General features: G+C 40.6%; 1 protein-coding gene across 7 annotated transcripts in view; it reads right to left on the bottom strand.

Moving 5' to 3' along the window:
- Positions 1 to 26,763, bottom strand: part of TBC1D30 (TBC1 domain family member 30) — a 126,038-nt gene that overhangs the window by 32,165 nt on the left and 67,110 nt on the right. For 5 of the 7 annotated variants that reach the window (XM_060194993.1, XM_060194991.1, XM_060194992.1 and 2 more), the window contains 6 exons: positions 14,282 to 14,343; positions 13,079 to 13,144; positions 9,659 to 9,784; positions 4,986 to 5,171; positions 1,725 to 1,893; positions 497 to 665 (listed from right to left, as the gene is read on the bottom strand). In XM_060194993.1, coding sequence (XP_060050976.1) covers positions 497 to 665; positions 1,725 to 1,893; positions 4,986 to 5,171; positions 9,659 to 9,784; positions 13,079 to 13,144; positions 14,282 to 14,343 — 778 coding nt within the window. Of the gene's footprint in view, positions 1 to 496; positions 666 to 1,724; positions 1,894 to 4,985; positions 5,172 to 9,658; positions 9,785 to 13,078; positions 13,145 to 14,281; positions 14,344 to 21,954; positions 22,468 to 26,763 lie in introns of those variants that run through there. The other 2 variants (XM_060194995.1, XM_060194996.1) reach the window with 2 other exon arrangements.

The following is a 26,763-nucleotide window of genomic DNA, read 5'->3' on the forward strand; positions in this document are numbered from 1 at the left end:
CTTCCTCTCTCCCTCTGCCCCGCCTTTCCTCTGCACACATTACAGGTGGCGTGTTCTGTGATAATGAAAAGCATCAGAAAAAAAAAAAAAAAAAAAAAGTGATGCTTTAGGGAGTCGGGCAGCAGCGTAGCGGGTTAAGCGCAGGTGGCGCAAAGCACAAGGACCGGCATATGGATCCCGGTTCCAGCCCCCGGCTCCCCACCTGCAGGGGAGTCGCTTCACAGGTGGTGAGGTAGGTCTGCAGGTGTCTACCTTTCTCTCCCCCTCTCAGTCTTTCCCTCTTCTCTGTATTTCTGTCTATCCTATCTAACAACGATGACATCAATAACAACCATAACTACAACAATAAAAAGACAACAAGGGCAACAGAAGGGAAAATAAATAAATTAAAAAAAATTTTTTTTAAAAAAAGAAAGTGATGCTTTACATGTAAGAGCACAAATAATGTTGAAGGCCCTCAATGCCACAGAAAAGAAACAAAGAGAAAATCACTTACTCTCCCAATTTTGCCCAGATAGCCAGCGACACCCTTAGGATAATTTCTGAACCTTCAAAGAAGACAGAATCCCAAATCTTTAAAACCGTCTGGTTAGGTAGGCATGTAGCGAAGAGAGTCAGAAACCACTGCATTGTGAAGACGTTTGTAAGTGGGGGCTCATAGCCACCTGAAATAAAACAAGAGACTACATTTCTTCAGAACTAAAGATTTGTGACAAGTAAAATTACCGTCTTTCAGTCTTCCATATCTACCTGAATATGTTATGATCCCTGACTGATTTCTTTATCTCTAAATTCTATTTCTTTCCTCCATTTTCCCTTCATTTTTCTAAAGGACATATGTAGGTTTAGTAAAGGTTTAGAAAAGGGAAAGGGATGCTGAAAATTAAGAAATTTTAATTACAAAAAAACAGGATAAAAAGATGGGATTTTAGTATCTCAAAAGCAAATACGGGGGGGGGGGGCGTAATGGTAATCTTGGTTAAGCACATACATTGCCATGTGCGAGGATCTGGGTTCAAGCCCAAGCCCCCACTTTTCTCCTAATGAAGGGCAGCTTCATGAGTGATGAAGCATGTTCTACAAGTGTCTATCTCTCTATCTCCCCCTCCCCTTTCAAATTCCCTCTATCCTATCAAATAAAAAAAAATGGGGACTAACTGGAATTGGCGCATTGCACAAAAGTAAAAGACTCTGGGGTGGGTGGTGGGGAGAATACAGGTCCACAAAGGATGACAGGGGACCTAGTGGGGGTTGTATTGTTATGTGGAAAACTGGGGGATGTTATGCATGTACAAACTATTATATTTACTGTCGAATGTAAAGCATTAATTCTTCAATAAAGAATTTTTTTTTTAAATGGGGGGAAATGGTCATTGGGAGCAATAGATTTGTTGTGCAGGCGTCAAGCCCAGTGACAAACATGGTGACAATAAATAAGTAACAAATGTCAATTTTCATAATCTTAAAAAGTCTATTTTTACTCCAATGCTGTTGATAAAATAACCACTTATTACAAAGTATTTGTGCACTTCTTGAATTGCACATTGATTTAGTCATGACCAGTTAGAGCTACAGTGTGTGATTCTGTTTATTTCAGTTTTGTGTTGGTTCTCCTGGCCCCAAACTCTCACTATTAAAGATATCTGAAAGCTCAAGTTCAAATATGCAGTCTAATCAGAAGAATAAAGTACATTCAAAGATATTATACATTGAACCACCCCTACCTCCACTTTCCTTGTTTGCAGTTCTCTGAAGAATATCCAGGTGCTGAGATAACTCAGGAAGTTTCAGTCTCAAGAGGTCTCTGAAGACCACCATATCCACAGACAGAGCCCGGAGATTATTGACAAAATAACTTTCAGGAAGTACCTTATCAATAAGGTAAATCATAATCTGAAGAAAAAGATCAAGATCAAGATCAAGATAGCTTCATAACAACCAGTATCCAGCCCTATTGCCTTATACAACATATTCAAGTAGATAAAAGTTAGCCAAAGCACATTATCTTGCAAACATGATAGTACCAAATGTTCTAAATTGTCCAGGCTCATCTCCAGCCTGGAAAAGAATAGCAGCAAAATTATCTGCGTAACTCAAAAACTGCTACCAGCTGAAGTTTCTAGAGGGATCATGAAACCCAAGTTCACCCTCTAAGTAGTTGTGATTGATGACAAAACCATCAGTCTCACTCCATGATGGGACACTTGCTTTCAATTTTGCTATGTACCTTAAACATTTCCAAAAACATGTGTTTTTGAACCACAAGTAGCATAGTTACAGTGCCTGAAATTCACATGAGAAAGGTCTCAGGTTCAATCCCCAGTACCACAGAGGGGTACTCAGATCTAAATAATCGATTAAGTACTTAAAAGAAATAATGGGAGAACTTCATTTTTAACAGTTAAACACAAGGCACTTACTCAGGGTGGGGAGACAGGGACCTGGGGGGAATAGTGCACCAGGTAGCTCACCATGCAAGCAGCCCAGTTTTAAGTTTTGGCATGACATAACAATGCTCCAGCCCTGTGGGCAGCTCTATTTCTGTGCTTCTCCATCTCTCTCTCTCTCTCTGTGTCTCTCTCTTTCTCCCCCCCCCCTTTTTCAGGGTCTCTATACAAGTGAAAAAGTGGTTCTGGAGTATTAAGATTATGAAATTGCAAGGTGCCAGCTCAAAAAAGGAAAGGAAAGAGAAAGAAAGGAAGGAAGAGAGGGAGAGAGGGAGTGAGGAAGAAAAAAAAGGTCAACAAGTCCTGGTCTCCACTTGTGAGCAGTGAAGCAGTGCTACAAGGGTCTTTCTCTCTCCCTATCTGCTCCTTCCACCTCAGTTTCTCTGTTTCTATTTAATAAATGAATAAATAAAATATTAGAAACTAAAAAAAAGAAGTGCTTTCTTTTTAAAATTTTTTTAATATTTATTTCTTTTCCCTTTTGTTGCCCTTGTTGTTTAACATTGTTGTGGTTATTGATGTCGTTGTTGTTGGATAGGACAGAGAGAAATGGAGAGAGAAGGGGAAGACAGAGGGGGGGAGAGAAAGACAGACACCTGCAGACCTGCTTCAATGGTTGTGTCGAACTGGGATTCTTACGCCGGTCCTTGCGCTTTGTGCCACATGTGCTTAACCCGCTACGCCACCACCCAGCTCCCAAAAGAAGTGTTTTCTTTTCCTAGATCACTTTACTAGGAAAATATTGATTTACAAATAATTAAAGTTTCACCCTGCATCTTCCCTTGCTTGGCTTCTTAAATTCTACCTATGAGTAATATCAATCAGTATTTATCTTACTCCTGGTATAGTTCATTGATCATGATTTCTTTAAGACTCATCCAAGTTGTAATGAAAGAGAAAACATCATCAAAAGTGTTTCTTTATGTACCCAAATTTCCTCTGCATACCAAATGTCTTACCATAAGATCCCTAAATAGTGACAATGTTGTTTCATTTGATGGAATTCACTTTTTTAGTCATAGGAATATAAATATTCAGTTTTTCAAAATACTGATAATTCCTATTTCATGTGAATGTTCAGTTTCTCAAGTATCACTGAACTTTTCATGACTTGATTGCTCGTAGATGTATTTCCCCAAACCTCTCTTCCTCACCCCCCCCAAGTCTGAACAACTGTTTATTTCAACTTTTCTTTTTCATCTTTTCAATGCAGTGCCAAGGACTGAGCCTACACAGTATCACTGAGTCATTTTTTTTCCCAGTCATTCTATACATTAGAGTCAGAGAAAGGTACAGAAGAGAGGAACAAGAAACACTAAGATACTGTTTCTCAGTCCACCAAGTTCCTTTTAGGCTGCTGATGCTGCTCCCATGTGTTGTAAAGGATCAAACCCAGAACCTCACAATTGCAAGTCATACACTATACCCACAGAGCTAGCTCCTGACCCGTATTTCAACAGAATCATTCTCATTTTTGTTCTTCTCTTTTTTTGGGGGGGGGGCTCATAGAAAATAGGGGGGACTAACACTGACAGACTGAGTGGGGGAAAAAATAGCTTCTTAGTTAAAAAAATGTTATAAATTCATGTAACTTATTTGTCACAGCCTCTGCCCCACCACTGCCTGTGTGATCTACAAGTAGCTTAAGCTGTTTCCTGAAACAAACGAATGGAAAAAGTGGGGGAGGGGTGAATATATATTTAGATCATGTCAGGCCGGGTTTTAATTAATTCTGCCATGTTGTGTATAAAGCCAGAAGGAAACTGTGTTTATTTTTCCATACCACGTTAGGCAGTGATAGAGAATATCACTAGGATATTCACCACAATCAAAAACAGAGTTGTGTGAGGGGAGGCCATTGAATACAGAGACTAAGTATTCACTCCATCCATTACAGCACATAGATGTCAAATGCAATTTAAGAGTTCAGATATGAATGAGTAGCACTACAAGCAAATAATCTGAAAGTAATTGAAACATTTGAAATGTTTCATTTTTCATGAAGACTTTTCTTTCCAGTAATTCACTGACTCCTATTCAAACCTATCCCATCACAAGTATTTCCAGAATTTATGCTTATTAATAAAGGCCCTAAGTAACAAAGATAAGAATATTAAAGATAATAAATATTAAATCTTTCTCAGTGCAAACAGCTTCCAACACTCTCAGCTCACCTCTTCACACCTTGCCTCAAATATGAAAGGGCATAGCAATCTAATAAAACCCTATTAGAACTTAGATTAATTGGTGAAGTAAGTGATTTCTCCCACCTTTTTTTTTTTTTTTTTTTTTTTTTTTTGCTTTTTGCTTATTTTTTTATAGACAAAGAGAAATTGAGAGGGAGCAGGGAGATAGACAGACAGATAGATATGGGAGCACTGCTTCTCCCTAGAGGTAGGGGTTGGGAGGACTCCCTGAGTCCTTGCACATGGCAATATCAGAGCTTAGTCACATGCATCATTGCTTGGCCTCAGAGTAAGCAATTTCTAGCATGACACCTCCCACCCATGCGTGCCTTCTTTAGAATCAGATACTCACTTTCAAAGCATCTCCTTCATTGCCTTCGACTACTTCCAGAATAAGTGCAGCCAGGATGTTAAAGCCTTGGCAGTACCCAACATTCTTGTTCCATCGGGCATAAGCCAACAGGACCCGTTTCAGCACAACCCTATCCTGCTCAGCCTCTTGGCCACAATAGGAACTGCAGCCTGTGCGATGAAGATCCTAAGATGGGAGGAAAATGACATTTTTTAAAATAGCTCACATTCTCTTTAAAAACAACTTTAACTATTTCTTCACCTCAACATTAGTCAACATGGATTTTAGTTTTTTACAAGTCAACATGAATTTTTTTTTTGCAAATGTATATGGACCTTATACACAGAGTCTAAAAAAAAAATGTTCTAAGTTTTCTTTTTCTTTATGCTTTCTAATGAGCTAAGAGAACTCTTTTTCCCAGCTTCATTAAAACAGTGTTTGAACAGACATTCTTTTCCCTTTTTTATTGTTTTAATTTATTTATAAAACACAAAATATCGACAAAACCATGGGATAAGAGGGGTACGATTCCACGTGAACAGACATTTTAAAGTAAAATTTCAGTCAAATTTTCTAAAGTATCTTCAGAATAAAAAAAAGCAAACCAGAATTAGAAAAATTACATTACAATTTTATATAAACTAATAGCTTAATAATTATATCTCATCTCACATATAACAGTCATTTTAATACTTATACTTTAGATAATAACATTATATGTTGCTACAAAAAAGATATAGTATCTAGCTATGAAAACTCCAAATAATATTAAGGAGTAAAATCAAAATAAAATACAACTGTATTGTCAAACAGAAAAATTATTCTGTCCATGATGAAAAAATAATTCTATCCAAATTGTTTTATAAAAAAGATGATAACATTTGCTGTGCTTTAATATTTAATGAGGGCAATATCTATAATTCAATAACCAAGCAGAGACTATGGTCTTCAGGACTTAAAGTTACATTACTGGCATAGCATTCACTTTAATGGCAAAATAAAAGATCCTCTCACTAACATAAACATAAAATTAAAATGTACATTACCTTAATTCACAATCTAAACAGAAAGAAAATATTCAAACATTTCATCTCTGAGAAATAAATACTAGGATTCCATACAGAAAGCCATAATGTGGATAACACAAAGGTTTTTCAAGCATAAAATATGCAATTCAGCCATATTTTTAATATTTATTTACTTATTCCCTTTTGTTGCCCTCATTTTTATTGTTGTAGTTATTATTTATGTCACTGTTGGACAGGACAGAAAGAAATGGAGACAGGAGGAGAAGACAGAGAGGGAGAGAGAAAGATAGACACCTGCAGACCTGCTTCACCACCTGTGAAGCGACTCCCCTGCAGGTGGGGAGCCAGCCGGGGGCTTGAACCAGGATCCTTACACCAGCTCTTGCGCTTTGTGCCACCGGCCGACTCCCGTGGTCATTTTTCTTTTCAGCATTCATCTGAAACAGACCAATTTAGATGAACAAGTAGCTCATTTTAGTACTTCCTACTGGAAAAAAAGTATCTTCAATTCTGCCAACACATTAGTTATTTTCAGGCTGCCAGGAATTTAAAAGAAGCAACTTTCTTTAAAACTTCAACTTAACATCACAATGAAATACACCCATATAAATTTTTTCACTCATAGAAAATTTTAAAAACCATGTACCAGAGGCTTATATAAGAGAGTGGAAAGAAGATCAAATTGAATTAGGTGCTTTTAGCACCAGATTTGAATCAACTGCAATCATCCAACTAGGACAGCCACAGCTGCCTCCACAGCTGGCTTGGGTCCTAACCATCTGGTCTAAAGTAGACCCAGAGGCCAGAGAGGTGGCTCAGGAGCGAAAGCACATGCTTTCCATGCCTGATGCTCTGACATCACATGAGAGCCACAAAGACAGAGATTAAGTAGAATTCCATGAATGGTGGAGTGGTACTTTGGTGTACTGTTCTTGTTCATTATTTATTTTTTTTAATTGGGTCCAGGGAAGCAGTTTAGCAACAGAGTTCTGAATTCAATCCTGGGCACTGAATCACATAAAGTAGACCCACTCCTCCCAGGACCTTGTCCTCACCATAAAGCAACAACAGGAGGGATAGCCCCAGTGTTCAAAGGGAGGCTGGGAGTATCCTGCCCTGCCACTCAAGAAAGACTGGTCCTGAAATAAGTGCAGCCTGCAACGTTCCCAGCTGTGACCATGAGCTTCAAGCTCAGACCAATAGGGGCTTAGATGTTACACAGGCTCTGGTGCTAAATATAAATATAAATAATAAATATAAATATAAATATATGGGCCCTGGGTCAGACGGATGGAGGCAAATAGTTAATTTTAGCCAAAGAGTTTTTTTTCAAAAATGGGAACTACTTTCTGCCCTACTCCAACTTTCTAGCCCTTTTCTCTACTTTGACACCATTCTTCCAGATAATTTTCTTATCCAACTTCAGGCTAGCTACCAAAATCAAGCAAAACTACCATAGTTGTGTGCCCCTAGGAACATACTTAAAATGGATCTCCTTGCTTTCTTCTACTCTAAAATCACTAATCTCATCTGTTCTAATCCTACTTTTTGGTTCCTGTTCATCAACCATTTTGTCTCAACTTAGGTCATGTCACCTTCCAGACACCAAGTTACAGATGCTACCATGACTCCACCCTGACTTCTCTGGGAAGATGACCTCACCAATGTGTCCTGGGCCCTTGCATCTCCAGAGCTCTGGTCCACTAGGGAAAGATAGAAATGGGCTGGGGGTATGGATAGACCTGTCAGCATCCAAGTTCAGTGGAGAAGCAATTACAGAAGCCAGAACTCCTAACTTCTACTCTCTATAAACAACCTTGATCCATACTCCTAGCAGGGAAGAAGATAAGAGGACTCTGCACTCCATCTCCATCAGCACCCAGAGAGAGAAGGAAAAGGAGAGGGATATATGGAGGTAGTTATACTGTCATGAGTGGCTTGGAGGGGAAGAGAGGATTAAATCAGAAAAAAAAAGAGGGCAATTATGTATAAATGTGGACAGATCATTGTAGAGATGATGGTTGGTTCATGTCTACAACCTTAGGGGAACTGCGGTATATTGCAGTGGAGAGACTGAAGATTCAGGAACTTTGATGGTGGTAATGGTGTAGACTTAAACCCCTGTTGACATGTAATTTTGTAAAATAAAGATCACCCAAAAAAAAAAAATTAATTTAAATAATAAAGCGGTGGTCCAGGAGGTGGCGCAGTGTCTCAAGCATGAGGTTCTGAGTTGGATCCCTGGTAGCATATTTACCAGAATGATATCTGATTCTTTTTCTCCTATCTTTCTCATAAATAAATAAATAAAATCTTTTAAAAATAAAAATAAAAAATAAAGTGAATGCACTATTTAACCAAACTGATTATAAATTGGTAAGTCCACAATTAATAGATTATCAAAGACCCTAGGAAAAGCCCAATCATTCTAATATGAAATATACTCAACTTTAATAATAACTTTTGTGTATAAATATCCCATAAGTTATTTGATAACTTTTATGTGTAAATACATTTATCATGCAAGTGAGATTTTAAAATCCAACAAAATAATCTAAAAGATATATAATATGAATGGCAATTTTTTTTACATTTATTTATTTTCCCTTTTGTTGCCCTTTGTTGTTTTTCATTGTTTTTGTAGTTATTGTTGATGCCATCTGTTAGATAGGACAGAGAGGAATGGAGAGAGGAAGGGAAGACCTGCAGACCTGCTCACCGCTTGTGAAACTCCCCTGCAGGTGGGGAGCCAGAAGGATCCTTACTCCAGTCCTTGCGCTTTGCACCATGTGCGCTTAACCCACTGCGCTACCGCCCAACTCTTGGCAATATTTTTTTTCTTATTGGCTATCAATTTTATGAAGACAAGGCATAGTAAAGTTCCCTAGTAAAAGGCTGTCAACAAATAAAATGAGGAAACAGGAAATGTACAGATATTCAGACCAAAAGCCAGAGCTCTTTTTATCCTTCAGGATACAGCTGATTCGTAGGTCTTCTTTCTGAGTCAGGTGGTGGTAAACACCATACAGTGAACACATTACCATGCACAAAAACCCAGGTTCAAGCCCCCATCCCCATTTGCAGGGGATAGCTTCACAAGCAGTGAAGCACTACCTGTGTCACTCTTTCTCTCTCCCTCTGTATCTGTCCCTTCCCTCTCAGTTTCTATCTATACCAAAAAAATTTTAATTGGGTGTCAAAGGGGCCAGCCATTGGCACACCCAGTTGAGCACAGACAAACACACACACACTACAATGCTCAAAGACCAGGGTTCGAGACTCCAACCCTCCACTTCACAAGCAGTGAAACAGGTCTGTAGGTGTCTTTCTTTCTCTATCCCTTTACCTTCTCCAATTCCCTCTGTCATATTAAATAAAATAGAAAAGGAAAATGTCCACAAGGAGCAATGGATTCATCATGCAGGCACTGAGCCCCAACAACTACCCTAGTGGCAAATAAATGAATGAATAAATAAATAAATAAAGTTGTTGGAAAAGTCATGATATATTTTCTGTTCTTCTATGCAAAAATGTGTCATGACTTTTCCAACGACCCAATAAATAAAAATTAAATTAAAAAATAAAAGATTATGAGGTCTTCTTTCTAAAGTAGGACAAAAGGTTAAGTAAGCTTAGAGGCATTACCTTGACTATTTGAATTCCCATGGAGTCATCATCAGGATTACTCCTTTCATTGAAAGTGAACCGCATGGTTTTGTCCCAGTCAATGGCTATACTGTGCAAGTAGTGATCTGCCAATGTCAGCCAAACCTAAAACATTATCAAGAGGGAATGCTAAATAGCAATACATAATTTCATTTTTTATTAGAAAACAGTGACCACATCCAACAAGAACATAAAGATTGACCCGGGGGTTGGGCGGTGGCACAGCGGGTTAAGCGCATGTGGCGCCAAGTGCAAGAACCGGCGTAAGAATCCTGGTTCGAGCCCCCGGCTCTCCACCTGCAGGGGAGTTGCTTCACAGGCAGTGAAGCAGGTCTGCAGGTGTCTATCTTTCTCTCCCCCTCTCTGTCTTCCCCTCCTCTCTCCATTTCTCTCTGTCCTATCCAACAACGAACATCAACAATGGCAATAATAGTAACCACAACGAGGCTACAACAACAAGGGCAACAAAAGGGGGAAAAAATGGCCTCCAGGAGCGGTGGATTCATGGTGAAGGCACTGAGCCCAGCAATAACCCTGGAGGGAAAAAAAAAAAAAAAGATTGGCCCAAGCCCATACATTGTTCACATGTAGAAACGTACCAGAGCTTAACTTAAATGTTTGCTGTATACAGTTATACCAATTAGGGTGGGAGTACAGAGTAGAACTATACCCTGTAATTTTATAATTTTTACAAAATAATTACACTGATTAAGACCTTTATTCTTTCGATTAATATTTGTTTAGTTTCTTCTATGTGCCAAGCAGTGATCTAGCCATTAGGAATATTGTTAAGAAAACAAACAAAACATTCAGTTCATGGGACTGCTAGATCACCTTATGAGCTTGTTGTTCTTGACTCTCAACTACTTGGGAAAGAGATTTGGTAACCTGGTTATTCAATGGAGCTTTTTTTTTTTTCCCTTCCCACACCACGGAGTGCCCTCTACCTATATGCATAAACAAACTGACAGATGGGCTCTCACAGGGAGTTACTCTTTTCTAAAAAGTCACTAGGTACTTTTACTCCTTTGATGATCTTATTCTGAAAAGCTGTTTCTTTCTTTTTTAATGTTTTATTTTATTTTTATTAATAAAAATGAAATACTGACAAAACCATAGAATAAGAGGGATACAACTCCATAGAATTCCCACTACCAGAACTCCATATCCCATCCCCTCCTCTGATAGCTTTCCTATTCTTCAACCGTGGGAGCATGGACCCACGGTCATTGTGGGATGCAGAAGGTGGAAGGTCTGTCTGGCTTCTGTAATTGCTTCCCCGCTGAACATGGCTGTTGACAGGTTGATCCCAGCCTGCCTCTCTCTTTCCCTATTGGGGCAGGGTTCTGGGGAATTGGAGCTCCAGGACACATTGGTGGGACTGTCTGTCCAAGGAAGTCTGGCTGGCATCATGGTAGCATCTGGAACCTGGTAGCTGAAAAGAGAGTTAACATATAAAGCCAAACAAGTTGTTGACTAATCATGAATCTAAAGGCTGGAGTAGTGCAGATGAAGAGTGTGTGTGTGGGGGGGGGGTCTCTCCATTTTGTAGATAGCTAGTAGGCATATTTTAGTTATATTCCAAAGGGCCTGTGGCTATACTACTTTGTTGTTTTGTTTTGTTTTATTTTGTTTTGTTTTCCCTGAACCTGAAATCTGATATGCAGGTGGATTCTAGTTATTGTCTGGGGAGGTGATGTCATGGCTGGCAGAAGGACCAGAAAGCTGGATCAGGGAAAAGACTAGCTCCCTAATATGGGAAAGGGGTATAAATATTGTTGACTGTAAACCCCATCAATTTGATCTGATCTGGGGCCCATATTCAGCTTAGGAGCCTATGTGACCTCTGCATCTCTGTAGATCTGAGCTCACATTCTGTAGTTATGAGTAGGAACATTCCAAGCTGCCCCAATATCGGGACCCATCTTCCTCAGGTGGAGCATAGAGTATGTTGTCCAGCCTCTCTTCGGAGGTTGGAACATTCTCTACTGTTGTTGATCCAAGTTGAGGGCAAAGTCCTATGAGGGGCCCACAAAAGGGTATGTTTTGTTGTTCCTGATAGAGATCACTGGTAACAATGGAGAGAGGGATTTATTCAAGCTTTAGGCCCATCGTGTCTTTTTTGGGAATCTCAGGACTCTCAGAATAGGGCCCTAGATGTCGGGGTGGCCTGAAAAGCTGTTTCTAAGTACTATATTCTCTTATGCTATCTTTAATGCATGTGTTGGGGAACCAACAAAGTTCAGATTCAAGAAGTATTCAGACTAGTTTTCAGATGAATTACTAAGATAATATTTTGGTTCTTGAATGTAATTTATAGTGACCAATATCTTAGAGCAGAATTCTAAGCATCAAAATCTTATGTCCATAGGCTCGTTATGGTGCTTCCACTTATATCTCCAATAGGTATCTCAACTGTAAGAGATTCAAAACCAATCCTCTCATACACTACCTTCCCACCTATATATACACATACATACAAATACATATATCTGTTCCTCCCACCTGAGTAAACACTAACCCTATACTTCCAGCCGCTAGGTCAAAATCTCAGTCATCACTGACACCCTTCTTAAACTTTGAATTCAGTTCAACAGGAGTTCACATCAATTCAGTCTTCAGTATCTATCTAGAATCTGACTCCTCTTCTCCAATTCCACTACCAGACTCATGACCTAGCTCTTGCCTGAACTATTGCAATTTTTCTGCTGGTCTTCTTATTGCTTCATATTTTTATATCAGTAGCAATAGTGACATACTTGAAATACAAATTATATCATGCTACCCGTCTTCCAAAATTCCCAATGACACCCATGTAATTGGGCAAAAGTTCTACTATTTCTACAAGATCCTACATGATCTGCCATCTCAGTCCCATCACATCGCCTCTCCCAGTGCTTCCTCCTTTGTGGGCGATGTTATAGTCACTAGTTTCTTGCTTTTGCTCCACTACTCCTGAGATGTTTTTGCCTGAGGGAGCTGCTTCTGTTTGGACTGCCCTTACCGCAGCAAGCTGCAAGGCTGACTGCTCATCTCCTTTGGCCCTATTCAAATGCCTCCCTGATATTTCTAATTCCACCTCCTCTCCATTCCCTCACACTCTCCTTAGTTCTTTAAGTTTTATCCATGGCCAAATGGCCATCTGTCATAATTTAGACTGCATTCATTGCAAGGTCTGTAAAGATAAAAACTTTTTTTTCTACTGCTGTATCCCCAGTACCTAGAACAGGAACTGACACAGAATAGATGACCAATAAATCTTATTCAGTGAACAGATACTGAAGGAAGACAGTTTCTGTTGATACCACTGAATCTAGAATGTCCTTTGTGATACTCCAGACACTTGAAAGAGAAGTGTTGGTCCTTTTTCTATTTTCAGCCCTAATGAATCTTCCTTACCTTTCTCCTCCATTCCTTAGGTATTCCGGTTGATAGTCTGGCCACTGCCTTGAGCGCATCATACCACTAGGAACAAAATAATAATAATAATAATAATAATAATTGAAAAGTAATAAAAAGTAATCTGGATAAGCTCTTTTCACTTTTTTTTTTTTTTTGCCTCCAGGGTTATCACTGGGCTCTGTGCCTGCACTACAAATCCACTGCTCCTGGAGACCTTTTTTTTTTTCCATTTTGTTACCCTCTTATTGTTGTTGCTGTCAGAGAGGACAGAGAGAAATCGAGAGAGGAGAGGAAGACAGAGAGGGAGAGAGAAAGACACCTGCAGACCTGCTTCACTGCTTGCAAAGTGACCCCACTGCAGGTGGGGAATAAGGGACTCGAACTGGGATCCTTATGCCGGTCCCTGTGCTTTGAGCCTCGTGCACTTAACTGGCTGCACTACCACCTGGTCCCTGCTTTTCAACTTTTTCCCAATATTGACTCCTGTAGAATGACAAATTTTGTGCAGCACACTGGGGTAATCAATCAAAGATCCCTTCAGCCAGATAGGACTGATCTGAGGGCTGTCCATGACTGACCCAAGTCCCATCCCATCTGTTGCACACCATGGTTATGAAATCCTGCTTTAGAGACCGAAACATGTTCTATGAATTCAGAGTAAGAGAATTACATTTTTGGGGACTGGAGAGATGATAGTGAGACTCATGCCTGAGGCTCTGGTTCAAGCCTGGTATCATCATAAGGCATAACTGAGCAGTGCTCTGGTCTCAGTGTATCTTGCTGTCTCTCTCTTTCAGTATCCTTCTCTCATTAAAAATAAAGCAAAAGAGCAAGAGAGACAGCATAACGGTTATGTAAAGAGACTCTCATGCCTGAGGCTTCAAAATCCCAGGTTGAATCCCCTGCACCACATAAGCCAGAACTGAGAGTGCCCAGGCAAAAATATAATCAAATAAAATAAAATTTTAAAACCCCAATTGCTTTCTTTAATTTTTTCACAGTAGCTAATTTAATAAGTACAGTATTTTCAGTGAAAGTCTGAAACCAGGTCACATAATTATTTTATATCCATAAATTATTTTATCTATAATTTTAATTGACTTCTTATACATTTCAAAGCATGTGCTATTTTTTCACTTTGAGTATGCTCTGTTAGTATCTTCAAATAAGAATATATTCAAAACCAAAAAATTAAATTACCTGTTGAAAACCATTTTGACCTAACGCTGGTTCAAGGGTAAACTTCAACTTTGTATCAACTCCTAAAATAAAAATACATAAATAACTATTAGGTTTGACAGAATATAAGTTACATCAAAAATAAAAGTGGACTGGATTCTACTGAGTCATAAAAATTTTAAACATTTTATATTCAATCCTAATCCAATTTTTTAAAGGAAAATGAATAATATTATTATAACAGAAAAAATAATACTGGTTATGACAGAAAAATCTCCTATAGCAGCTGAATGAAGTTCTCACATAGAATGATGCTTACCACAGCTGTGAAGGATAAAACCGAAAAACAAACAAAAAAAAAGTGACACCACATGCTTGGAGTCATTAACCTGTCTCAGTCTCGATTCTTTATCTTTAAATGAGGATAACAACATCTACCTTAGCAAAATGATTAACTGTAAATTGCCTAACATACTATTTTTCCTTAGCATGATGTTATTAACATTTGTGAAACTCAAAGAGAATCCCCCCCAAATTTCTTTTCTAGGCTACTTGCACAGGATAAGTATTAATTATACTTTGGTAGAAAATTATAATTATAAAATTATTATAAGTATATTAAAGTTATGTAAGTTAACACTATACAATTTAATATAATTAAAATTGTAACTCAAAAATATAAAAATAATAGTGGTGCCTTCTTATGGAGTACTACATTTAGAGATTCTATTGGGAGGTTTTCTTTTATTTTATCATTCATTTATTAACACAAGTGAGAAGGAGAGAGCGAACCAGACCATCACTCTGGCACATGTGACACTGGAATTCAAATTCAGGATCTCATGTCTTTGCATCCAATGCTCTAGACACTGCATCAACTCCTAGGTCACTTCATATACTTTATTTGTTTTTTAAATACTTGTTATAAGAGAGAACAGATGAAGAGCAAAAGAGAGCCAGAGAGAGATTAATGCAAGAGAGTGTATAATACTTGCATATATAATGCTGAGGTTCAAGTTTGGAACCTCATGCTTTAGAGTCCAACACTCCTAACCACTTCATATACTTGAAAACCTGTCTTGATATACGTATTCCTTAAAGATGAGACAGCATTTGTGTTCAATTTTAGTCTACCAGCTAAAAAATAGAACTGAATTCTAATTCCAAGTAATTTACAACTTTAGATAAACTTCTTTGACTCAGATTTGAGTATGAAATAGAAGTAAAAAATGGGGGAGTCAGGCTGTAGCGCAGCGGGTTAAGCGCAGGTGGCACAAAGCACAAGTACCGGCATAAGGATCCCGGTTCGAACCCCGGCTCCCCACCTGCAGGGGAGTCGACTCGCTTCACAGGCGGTGAAGTAGGTCTGCAGGTGTCTATCTTTCTTTCCTCCTCTCTGTCTTCCCCTCCTCTCTCCATTTCTCTCTGTCCTATCCAGCAACGACAACAACAATAATAACTACAACAATAAAACAACAAGGGCAACAAAATAAATAAAAAATAAATATTAAAAAAAAGTAAAAAATGGGACTATAAAGGCTAAATAGTTGTGGGCCAGGCGATGGCACAGCGGGTAAAACATTGGACTCTCAAGCATGAGGTCATATAAGTTTCATAAGAAGTTATATGAAATTATATGGATAAAGTTATTAAAGTGAGACATATAATTTTTATTTCCACTTAAGTTCTATATTTAAAATAATATCATTAGTCTACAGGTAGAGCACACACCTTATAGTGCATGAGATCTCAGGTTTGAACCCCAGAACTACATAGGAGTACTATGGACAGCACCAAAGGAACTCCATGGATGGTGGCACAATGCCTTGGTGTTTCTCCCTCTCCCTTCTCTGTTATATTCTAAGTGTATAGATCTTAAAAACTTTATTTGAAAGCCTTCTCAATAGTATCATGCATGTGTGAGTCCCTTAGTTCCTTCGCCAGTGATGGATTTAAAAAAAACAAAAAAACAATTTAATGTCAAGGAAGTAGCTTTAACAGTGGAACACTGGCCTTGCATGTGTGAAGTCCTGTGTTCATGTCAGATCCTAGCACCAAAATATAAAAGACAAGAGGCGATCCACTGGATAGTGGAGTGGTGCTTGGCACTCATTTTTCACAAAAATAATATAGCTACTGTGAAAAATACTACATATTCCCTTTCTGTAATCTCAATATGATATCTCTTATTTTTTACAAAAACTTATCACTTAAAAAAGCTCATAGACCAAAATATGTCAAACACTATAATCACATTCAGTTCTAGAATTTGATTGTGATTTTCTTTTTTCTTCTAAAATGTGATAGCAAATTAGGCTTACTGAAAACCTCTCTAAGAATAGTTCGCCAAGACCAAGTGGGATTCATTCCTGGAAAACAGGGATCGGATGGTTCCACATCAGCAAGTAAAAAAATGTAATTTATTGTATCAACAAAAAGAAAGACAAAAATCACATGGTCCTATCAATTGATGCCGAAAAGGCATTTGACAAGATCCAATTGCCACTTATGATAAATATCCTCCAGAAACCGGGAACAGAAAGATCATTCCTCAACATAATAAAAACCATTTATGACAAACCCACAGCTAACATCATTCTCAGTGGGGAAGGACTGAAAGCTTTCTCCCTAAAATCAGGAACCAGACAAGTATATCCACTATCTCCACTGTTATTCAACATAGTTCTCAAGGTCCTCGTCACTGCAATCAGACAAGAAAAAGATATCACAGTTCGAGCCCCGGGCTCCCCGCCTGCAGGGGAGTCGCTTCACAAGCAGTGAAGCAGGTCTGCAGGTGTCTATCTTTCTCTCCCCTCTCTATCTTCCCCTCCTCTCTCCAACAACAATAATAATAACTACAACAATAAAACAACAAGGGCAACAAAAGGAAATAAACAAATGTTTTTTTTAAAAAAGAAAAAATATCAAAGACGTACAGATTGGAAAAGAAAAAAAAAATCAAACTATCATTATTTACTGATACCATGATATTGTACATAGAAAGCCCCCAAAGACTCCTCCAAAAAACTGCTGGAAATAATAAATTCAGTAAAGTAGCAGAATACAAAAACAAGACACATAAATCTGTAGCATTTCTGTATACAAACAAGGAGTTAGAAGAAAGGGAAATAAAAATAAAAAATAACTCTATCCAATTTACAATCGAACCCAAAAAGATAAAAATACATTGGAGTGAATCTTATGAAAGGAGGCGAAGGACCTTTACAATAAAAACTGTAAAAATTGCTAGAATTATACACAGCAGTGGAAGAACATTCCATGTTCCTGAATTAGAAGAATAAACATTATTTAAATCACCATTCTACCAAAAGCAATCTGTAATTTCAATGCAATCCCTATAAAATGCCAACAGGCATTTATCAAGCAAATTGAACAACTTGTCCAAAAATCTGTGTGGAACCACAAACAGCCAAAGCAATTCATATCAATTCATATCAATTCTTATCAATTCATATCACACTCTCCAAATTCAGTTTCTACTACAAAGCAATTATAAACAGCATGGTACTAGAATAAATATGGACACTTAGATCAATGGAACAGAATCAAAATCCCAGAAACAAACCCACACATATATAATCACCTAAGATACAACAATGGGGCCAAAACCATTCAATGGGGTAAAGAAGGTCTCTTCAACAGATGGTGTTGAGAAATTAAACAGCCACATGTAGAAAAGTAAAACAAGGCCATCACCTAACACTATACACCAAGGTCAAAGCAAAATGGATCAAAGATCTGTATATTAGACCAGACACTAAAATTTATAGATTACGTTGGTGAAACTTTGCAGGTCTTTCACATCAAAGATATATTGAAAGGCTCAACCCTATGAGCGTGGGAAATGAAAACAGGAGTAAATAAATGGGGTTACATGAAACTAAAAGCTTCTACACACCAAAATCAAACTACACAAGGATAAACCAGGCAACCCAGTAAATGAGGGAAGATATTTGCACAGCACACATCAGACAAGCAACTAATATCAAACAACTATATAGAATTGGTACAGATCTACAAAAGAGGCAAAAGTAACCCAATAAAAATGGGCCAAAGGACAGTTTTCTAAAGAAAAGACACACATGTCCCACAGATACATGAAAAAATGCTTTACTTCATTTATCATTAGAAAAATACAAATTGAAACTACACTGAGATACCATCTCACACCTGAGAGAATGGCTTACATTAACAAACTAGGAAGTTGGAGAGGTTGTAAAGAAAAACTCTGCTACATTGCTGGTGGGAATACAAACTGGTATAGCCCCTTTGGAAAAATGGATGGACAGGGGGTTGGACAATAGCACAGTGGGTTAAGCACACATGGCGCAAAGCATTAAGGACCTGCAGAAGGATCCGTTTGAGTCCCTGGCTCCCCACCTGCAGGGGAGTCACTTCACCTGCGGTGAAGCAGGTCTGCAGGTGTCTATTCTCTCCCCATCTCTATCTCCCTTCCTGTCTCAATTTCTCTCTGTCCTGTCCAACAACTACAGCAATGACAACAACAATAATAATGATGACATCAATAAGGGTAACAACAAGGGCAACAAAGTAGGAAAAATGGCCTCCAGGAGCAGTGGATTCGTAATGCAGGCACCAAGACCCAGCAATAACCCTGGAAACAAAAGAAAGAGGAGAGGAGAGGAGAGGAGAGGAGAGGAGAGGGGAGGGGAGGGGAGGGGAGGGGAGGGGAGGGGAGGGGAGGGGAGGGGAGGGGAGGGGAGGGGAGGGGAGGGGAGGGGAGGGGAGGGGAGGGGAGGAGAGGAGAGGAGAGGAGAGGAGAGGAGAGGAGAGGAGAGGAGAGGAGAGGAGAGACAAATGTATGGACAGTCTTAAATAAAAATGAAATTATCTGATGATTCAGCAATACCACTCTTTAGAATTTATCCAGTGGACACTGAAACACTAATTAAAAGGGGCATATGCACCTCTGTGTTCACAACTACATTATTCACAATAGTCAAAAAAGTGGAAGCAGCCTAAATGCCTATCAACAGATGAGTGGCTAAAGAAGTTACGGAATATATATTCCTTTGGGACAAAATGGACGGAGCTGGAAGGGATTACTGTTGGGCAGTATGCCAGCTTCCCCCTGCTTATCCCTGCGGTCTATTTACATAACCAGTTACCTAGGAACCACCCTGCCTCCAGGGCATTGGTTTAATCCCCACTGGTTCAAGATGTCTTTTTGCTCTGCCCCCTCTCGTAGTCACCCTGATTTCCACCAGTCTCTTTTCACTCCACCCTCTCTATGTCACATCCTGTTTCCACCCTACTTGGCGAGTATATATACAGCTGCTCTTCTGTTTTAACACACTTGGGATTGCCTTCCAGCTCCAAGAGTTCCTGAGTCTATCTCCTGCAATGCTAGTTCCTGATCCCTCTCCCACGCAGCAGCCTAGGTTGGCTCCAGTTGAGTTCTCTCCAACCCAGAGAGCACTTGCTAGGGAAGAAGCACCCTCAGACTATCTTGGCAGATTACAATTAAGTAAAGAGATGAAAGACAACTAGACGGTTTTGTTCATATGTGAAGTCTAGTGAACTAATTTACATGAACTTGTCAAAAAATAGAATCAAGTAAACTAAGACTTGTGAGAACTATGGTGGTTATCTTTGGGAGGTGGAAGGATAGGTACATAAAACTTTGTTGGTGAGTGTGGTTTGGACCTATACATTGTAATATTACAATCTTGTAAATTACCATTAATAATAAACTTAAAAACTAAAAAAAAAAAAAAAAAACTTCTCTACAACTTCCACTATTTTAGGGGTTATCGTGTGGTTAGAAATAATCTTCACACTGTGCAAACTTATTAGAAAGTAGACTCAACTTTAAAGCAAATATATGGAGTTAAGAGGCTGGGAAAATATGTTTCTGATTTGTCCAAGCCCATGGCAGAATGCAGATATCCTTTCTGGAGTCCTGGAGGAGTAGTATGCAATATGAATATGCAAGTTGGATACTAGATTTCTAAAATCAAACCAAGAATCCTCGGTACCCAATCAACACTTTAATATATCTTTTCAAAGTTTTGTGGGTCAAAACTATAGTCTGCTCTTAGATAAGATTTTCTATTCTGTGTTGTTGTTGTTTTTTTTTTTTGGGGGGGGGCGTTGTCTACTTCAGGACAAATGGCCACTAGGTTGCCTCCAACTGCAGCTCATGATTTAGACACAAGCAAACAGCCACTAAGATGTTGCTGTCCAGATACAGAGTGCTGAATGGAGAGCAGAGCACATAGTCATGCCATTCCTTAGCTTTCTTTTATAACAAAAGCCAGCAAATTTTGCCTTGGACTGATTTATTTCAATCGACCAAAAGGCCCCAGGTTCTCTCGATGATCAAATATGCTCCCCTGACTTTTTTTAGCTCACCTGCTGGGCATCATGCCCAACGCATTATTGAAACCTGGCTAGTGTTAGTCAAGACCACAACTATTTCCTAATGATCAAAAATGAGTCACAGGATTTAACTGGAGTTGACCATTTGCTGCCTGCATGTAAAAGCTGAAATTAGGTCATTTTCAGCTCTTTTATTCTAACTGAATAAGGGAAAGGAGAAGGTATGTATTTCACCTGATAATCACAGCTGTTTTGGATTCAGGAACACAAAACTTTTTTTTTTAATCTGAGAAATTTTAAGGGTAAAAGAAGCCGGTAAATAAATACTACAATCTCTGCAACTAGACACTTCCTTGGGAAGAAAAACAAAGAAACCACGAGGTCAGAAAAGCAGCGAAGCATTCCACCCCTTGGGGCTCAGTCCCTCTGTCAATTCTCCCCTGCAGTCTCAGGTTAACAGATCCCTTAAGGCGCTGGGAGGCCAAGGATAGGGAAGGACAAACCAGCCAGGAACCCAGATGGTGCCCCTCCAGGGACAAGTGAACCACTAAGCACTGATGGAGTACAGGCGGCTCCCCCTTGGCAGAAAGCTCAGCGCACATGCACCAACGCCAGAACCGAACTCATAAAACCCCAGGGAGAGATGCCTGGTGGTGAAGTTATGCAGCTTTGAGAAGCAGTGAGTGTAAATAAACGCAGGCTGACAGCAGAAAGGGCCTAGCTTATTAGCACGCCCAAGCACTCTCCTCGACTTTACCTATAAGAAATCATCTCTGCCTGCAGAATTGTTTGCCGCCCGCTTCCCACACACATTTGAGGTTCTTTAATAAGTGAAGCGACCCCCAGTGCTCACACGTCAGAGACCTTCAGAAAACGCCCCTAATTGCCCCTTTGCAGCCACAACCTTGCCTAATGAGCCTACGAATCAAACCTGTGTCTTTCTCGGCCAAGCACACATCTTCAGGATCTGGCTTCTTGCTAGCTAGGAGCACAATCGGTGGGTTAGCCTCCAATGGCCTTGTCAGCCACCGGCACTTTCTCACTTTCTCACTGAGCTGACAGCTGGCCAGCAGCCCCAGGCACACGCCGAGCCTCATCTGCTCCATGCACAGGCCACTGGGCGGGAGAACCAGGGGTCAGCAGGAGGGAACAGACATTCCCCACCCCGCGCTCTAGGAGGCCGTTACCCACCCCACTCAAGGCTTCCCGCATTCACCCTCCCGGCCTGCGCCAAACCGCGGGGCTCGGTGCTCCGCAGCCCGAGGCGCGCCTGGGCCCAGACGGGGTTCGAGGTTCGGCTGAGCGCCCTATGTGCAGCCTGCGGGTCTCACCCGGCTCCAGGGTGCAGAGCAGCCGGGGCGCGGTCCGGGAGATACAGTTGCGCTTCTTGAGCACATTGCTCAGGATGGTGCCCACGCCGCCGCCGCCGCCGCCGCCCTGCCGCTTCAGGCATCGTCCCCCGCGCCTTAGGGAGCCGGTCAGCTTGTCCTGCCGCATTTGGCGGCGCCCTGGGGCTCCGCAGAGGCCGTCGTCCGCCCGGTCGCCCGCTGCCCTGGCCTGAGTGTGGGCTCGCTGGGGCCCGAGGGCTGGGAGGGGTTGTCCAGGAAGCCGCAGTGAGCGCGGGAGGCCAGCGGGCACCTGCAGTGCGGAGCGCGCACGGCGCAAGCAGGAGAGGACTCCAGCCGGGAGGCAGCGAGCGAGGGCCCGAGCGAGCTGAATAGACAAGGCGCCGCTCCCGCCCCCAATCCCGGCAACACCGAGCAGGCGGGGCCACCACAGCTCCCTCGCCCAGCCCAGCCCCTCCCAGCAACTGCGCCCCCCCACGCCCCCCACCCCCGGGCTGCTGAGCCACGGGAGATCAACAGTGACTGGGAACCTGAGCCCCCGGAAATCAACAGTGACTGGGAACCAAAAGCAGTGACAGAGATTTCAGCGCCTCTCCCAAGGTTTAGGAGGGGCTGGAGAAGACATCAAACGGGAGTAAGGGGCAGGTGCAGAGCGCAAGTAAAATGCCAACTGCCCATCTCATCTGGGCGGTATTGGGAGGAACTGTGAACGCCCCCCCCCCCGCCCCTTAGGACAAAGATGCCCACGCAGCAGAGAAGCTGGCAAAGTGCATGATGCATCCCAAATCGTGTGCAACTCTTTTCTTCAGAGAGGCATGAGAAGCATGTTAAAAAAAAGTAATGATGATGATTGTTTCCCATGGGAAAATGGGCTTCAAGGAGGGAGGGAGAGAGGGAGAGAGAGAGACTGCCATTTAGGTGGGAAGGAGAGAGGGAGAGGGAGACAGACTGCCATTTAGGAGGGAAGGACAGAGGGGGGGAGGGAGAGAGAGAGAGACTGTCATTTAGATACAGATTTTTTGGGGCCAGGTGGTGGTACAACTGGTTAAGCCCTCACAGTACTGTAGATACAGATTTTTTTTTTTTTAAATGTTTCCTTAGTAGAAGATAGTTCAACCAGGTAGAGCGGGTGTCTTAACCATGTGTGAGGCCCTAGGACCCAGCCCCAGCAAAGGTGAGCACCTGCAAATGTATGGGTAGCAAAGGGAAGCTCTATAGATGATGGATTAGTGGTGTGTGTGTGGTGTGTGTGTGTGTGTGTGTGTGTGTGTGTGTGTGTGTGTTTGTGTGCGTTCTCTTTCCATATACAGACATACATACACACAAACACATACAGAGAAGAAAAAACTACCCAGGAGCATAGGAACTGTGCATGCAAAAGGCCCTGACACCATAGAAAAGTATCTTAATGTTTAAAGGTCATTTTTAAACCACAGTCAGTATTCATGATGTAATTATGACTAACTGTATTAGTCATAAAGATGAAGGAGGAATGTGGAAGGAAAAGATATATGAAAAAAATACAAAGATATTTATATTTGCTAATATTTTTAAAAAGAACAGTGGAGTGGTCCAGGAGATGGTGCAGTGGATAAAGTACTGGACTCTCAGGCATGAGGTCCTGAGTTCAGTCCCCAGCAGCACATGTACCAGAGTGATGTCTGGTTCTTTCTCTCCTCCTATCCATATAAATGAAAAAATATTTTTAAAAAGAACACTGGGTGGACAAATCCAAAACATTTTTTTTCCTCCAGGGTTATTGCTGGGCTTGGTGCCTGCACCATGAATCCACCATACCTAGAGGCCATTTTTCCCCCTTTTGTTGCCCTTGTTGTTGTAGCCTCATTGTGGTTATTATTATTGCCGTTGTTGATGTTGTTCGTTGTTGGATAGGACAGAGAGAAATGGAGAGAGGAGGGGAAGACGGGGAGAAAAAGATAGACACCTGCAGACCTGCTTCACCGCCTGTGAGGCGACTCCCCTGCAGTTGGGGAGCCGGGGGTTCCAACCGGGATTCTTACGCAGGTCCTTGCCCTTTGCACCGCATGCGCTTAACCCACTGCGCCACCGCCCGACCCCCCCAAAAACATTTTTTTTAAGTTTAAGGAAAGGTGTGCAGATATAGTATAATGATTATACAAAAAGACTTTCAAGCCTGAGACTCCCAACTCCCAGGTTTAATCCATGGTACCACCATAAACCAGAGCTAAGCAGTACTCTGGTTAAAAATAGTAATTAACATGGGGGCCGGGCAGTAGCGCAGCAGGTTAAGTGCCCCTGGTGCAAAGTGCAAGGATCAGCACAAGGACCGGCATAAGGAACCCTATTCAAGCCCCCAGCTCCCAACCTGCAGGTGGGTCACTTCACAAGCAGTGAAGCAGGTCTGCAAGGGTCTATCTTTCTCTTCCCTTCTCTGTCTTCCCCTCCTCTCCTGATCTCTCTATCCTATCCAACAACAATGACAACAATTCTAATAACAACAAGGGCAACAAAGGGGGGTAAATAGCCTTCAGGAGCAGTGGATTTGTAGTGTAGGCACTGACCCCCAGCAATAACCCTGGAGGCAAAAAATAATAATTAACACATTAAAATGTAAATACAATAAAAGCATATGGTAAAGAATACAGGAGTGGAAAACAGACTTCTCTGGATGGGTTGTGCATAGTTTTGATACTAGAACAGAACAGTGTCTGAATAATATTAATAAATTAAAAAGAAAATCCCAAATGCTGAAAATTAATGAGAACAAAAGACTATAACTAATATCCCATTGATATAAGAACACAGAAAAAATAAACTATTTTATAATAGCAGTATGGCCATATATCAATGGTAGGATATATTTCAAGGTCAAACATAATTGCAAGGAAATCTGAAATGTCATTCAGTTGTATTAATACTGTTTTTTTTTTGTTATAGACAGTTTAGTCAAAGACAGATAAGTATGTTAATGTTAAAGAACCAAGATGTAACACAACAGAATAACAGAAAATAAAAGTGCACAAAAGAAATTGTTTTGCTAATCCAGAAATAGTATACTTAAGTGATAAATACTAACCAGCATGAATTAAAGTTTTTATATTCAGATACATATATTTCCCCTAAATAGGTTTGAAAATGAAGACAACCCAACAGCTATGAAGATTCCCCAGCATCTTGGTTATTCCCCAGGATCTTAGTAAAAAATCACTCCCTTCTAAAAAGAACAAGGATCCTTTGAGGTCTGATTGTAGATCAGGTTTTTCAAAGAATTTTACTTTACAAGATGATCTTGAAACATTTTTTTAAATATTTATTTATTCCCTTTTGCTGCCCTTGTTGTCTTATTGTTGTAGTTATTGTTGTTATTGATGTCATCATTGTTGGATAGGACAGAGAGAAATGGAGAGAGGAGGGGAAGACAAAGGGGGAGAGAAAGATAGATACCTGCAGATCTGCTTCACCGCTTGTGAAGCAACTCCCCCACAGATGAGGGGCTGGGGGCTTTGAACCAGTATTCTAACACTGGTCCTTGAGCTTTGCGCCACCTATGCTTAACCCCCTGCACTACCTCCTGACTCCCTAAAGTGCATTCTTTCTGTCACTCTAAAAGAGCTAGACAACAACAACAACAACAACAAAAATCTATGACTCTGGCACATTTGTTCTATAAGTAGTACATTCTGGGTTTGATGAAATGTCCCCAGAACTTGGAGATGATGTCAGAAATGGTATAAATCTAAGATATATATTTCATATAAAAGAATCCATTTAAATGAGATCAGTCACTGGCACAAAGTAAACCAAGCTGATGAGGGATATGTAAGCTCTTCAGTTGTGTGCAGCTGCCTGAGGTAAAGATGCTTTGAATGCCACACTTGATCTTAGCACTTGAGAAGAAGTCATTGTTCACATTTTGCACCAAGCTCAGATACAGAATTCTCCCCTTCCTCAACTGATACTATTAGAGCTTCAGCACATGTTTATTTTCATTTAGCTTTCTCTTGATCTTAATAAGATGTTCACTGACTATTCTAGTCTCTCTCAGCTGTGATGAAAATAACAACAGAAATAGGGCTGATGTTTGACTTTGGTCAATATTTTAGAGGGCACAGTGTGTCCCTGATGATAATGAATATCCCGAAACAAAGGTAGAGAACTAGGAGAAGGAGGGGAATGCAGAAAAAATAAACTGGTAAACTGCATGTAGTCTCATCTCCCAGAGTTCTTGTCTGCTCAAACCATGGAGGGTTTAGTGTTCTCCTTTCACAGGAGGAGCTAGCTATTCAGGCTGTTTCTAAGACAGCCTTGCTGGCCCAGAGGAAGAACCCTGGGAGTTGGGAGTCTCAGGCATGAAAGTCTTTTTGTATAATCATTATACTATATCTGCACACCTTTCCTTAAACTTAAAGAAAAGTTATGAATTTATCCATCCAGTGTTCTTTTTAAAGACATTTTATTTATTTATTAATGTAAGAGCACTCCACTGCTGCCTGGTGAAGTGGAGAGGAAGACATCCAGCCCTAAGGCTAGCTGACATAGGCCTTCACTTCATGCTCACCAAGCACACTTTTGATTCCTACTTGCTTTCCTGTGTTGTCTTCGCTTCAGAGATGTACTGGCCATTTAACGACAATCAATACCTCCTAAGTTAGCTCAACTTGCATTGAAAAAGAAATCAAATTTCCCTGATTTCCAAGTCAGAGTCTCGACCCTAGACTGTCAACCTACTCATGTGTGTCCTACTTGCCAAAAAGACCTCTTTCTGCAATGCTTCATCAGTTGTAATCCTTTTTTTGTTGTTGTTGTTAGCTG

This window comes from Erinaceus europaeus, chromosome 7 (assembly GCF_950295315.1).
Source record: "Erinaceus europaeus chromosome 7, mEriEur2.1, whole genome shotgun sequence".
NCBI lineage: Eukaryota > Metazoa > Chordata > Mammalia > Eulipotyphla > Erinaceidae > Erinaceus > Erinaceus europaeus.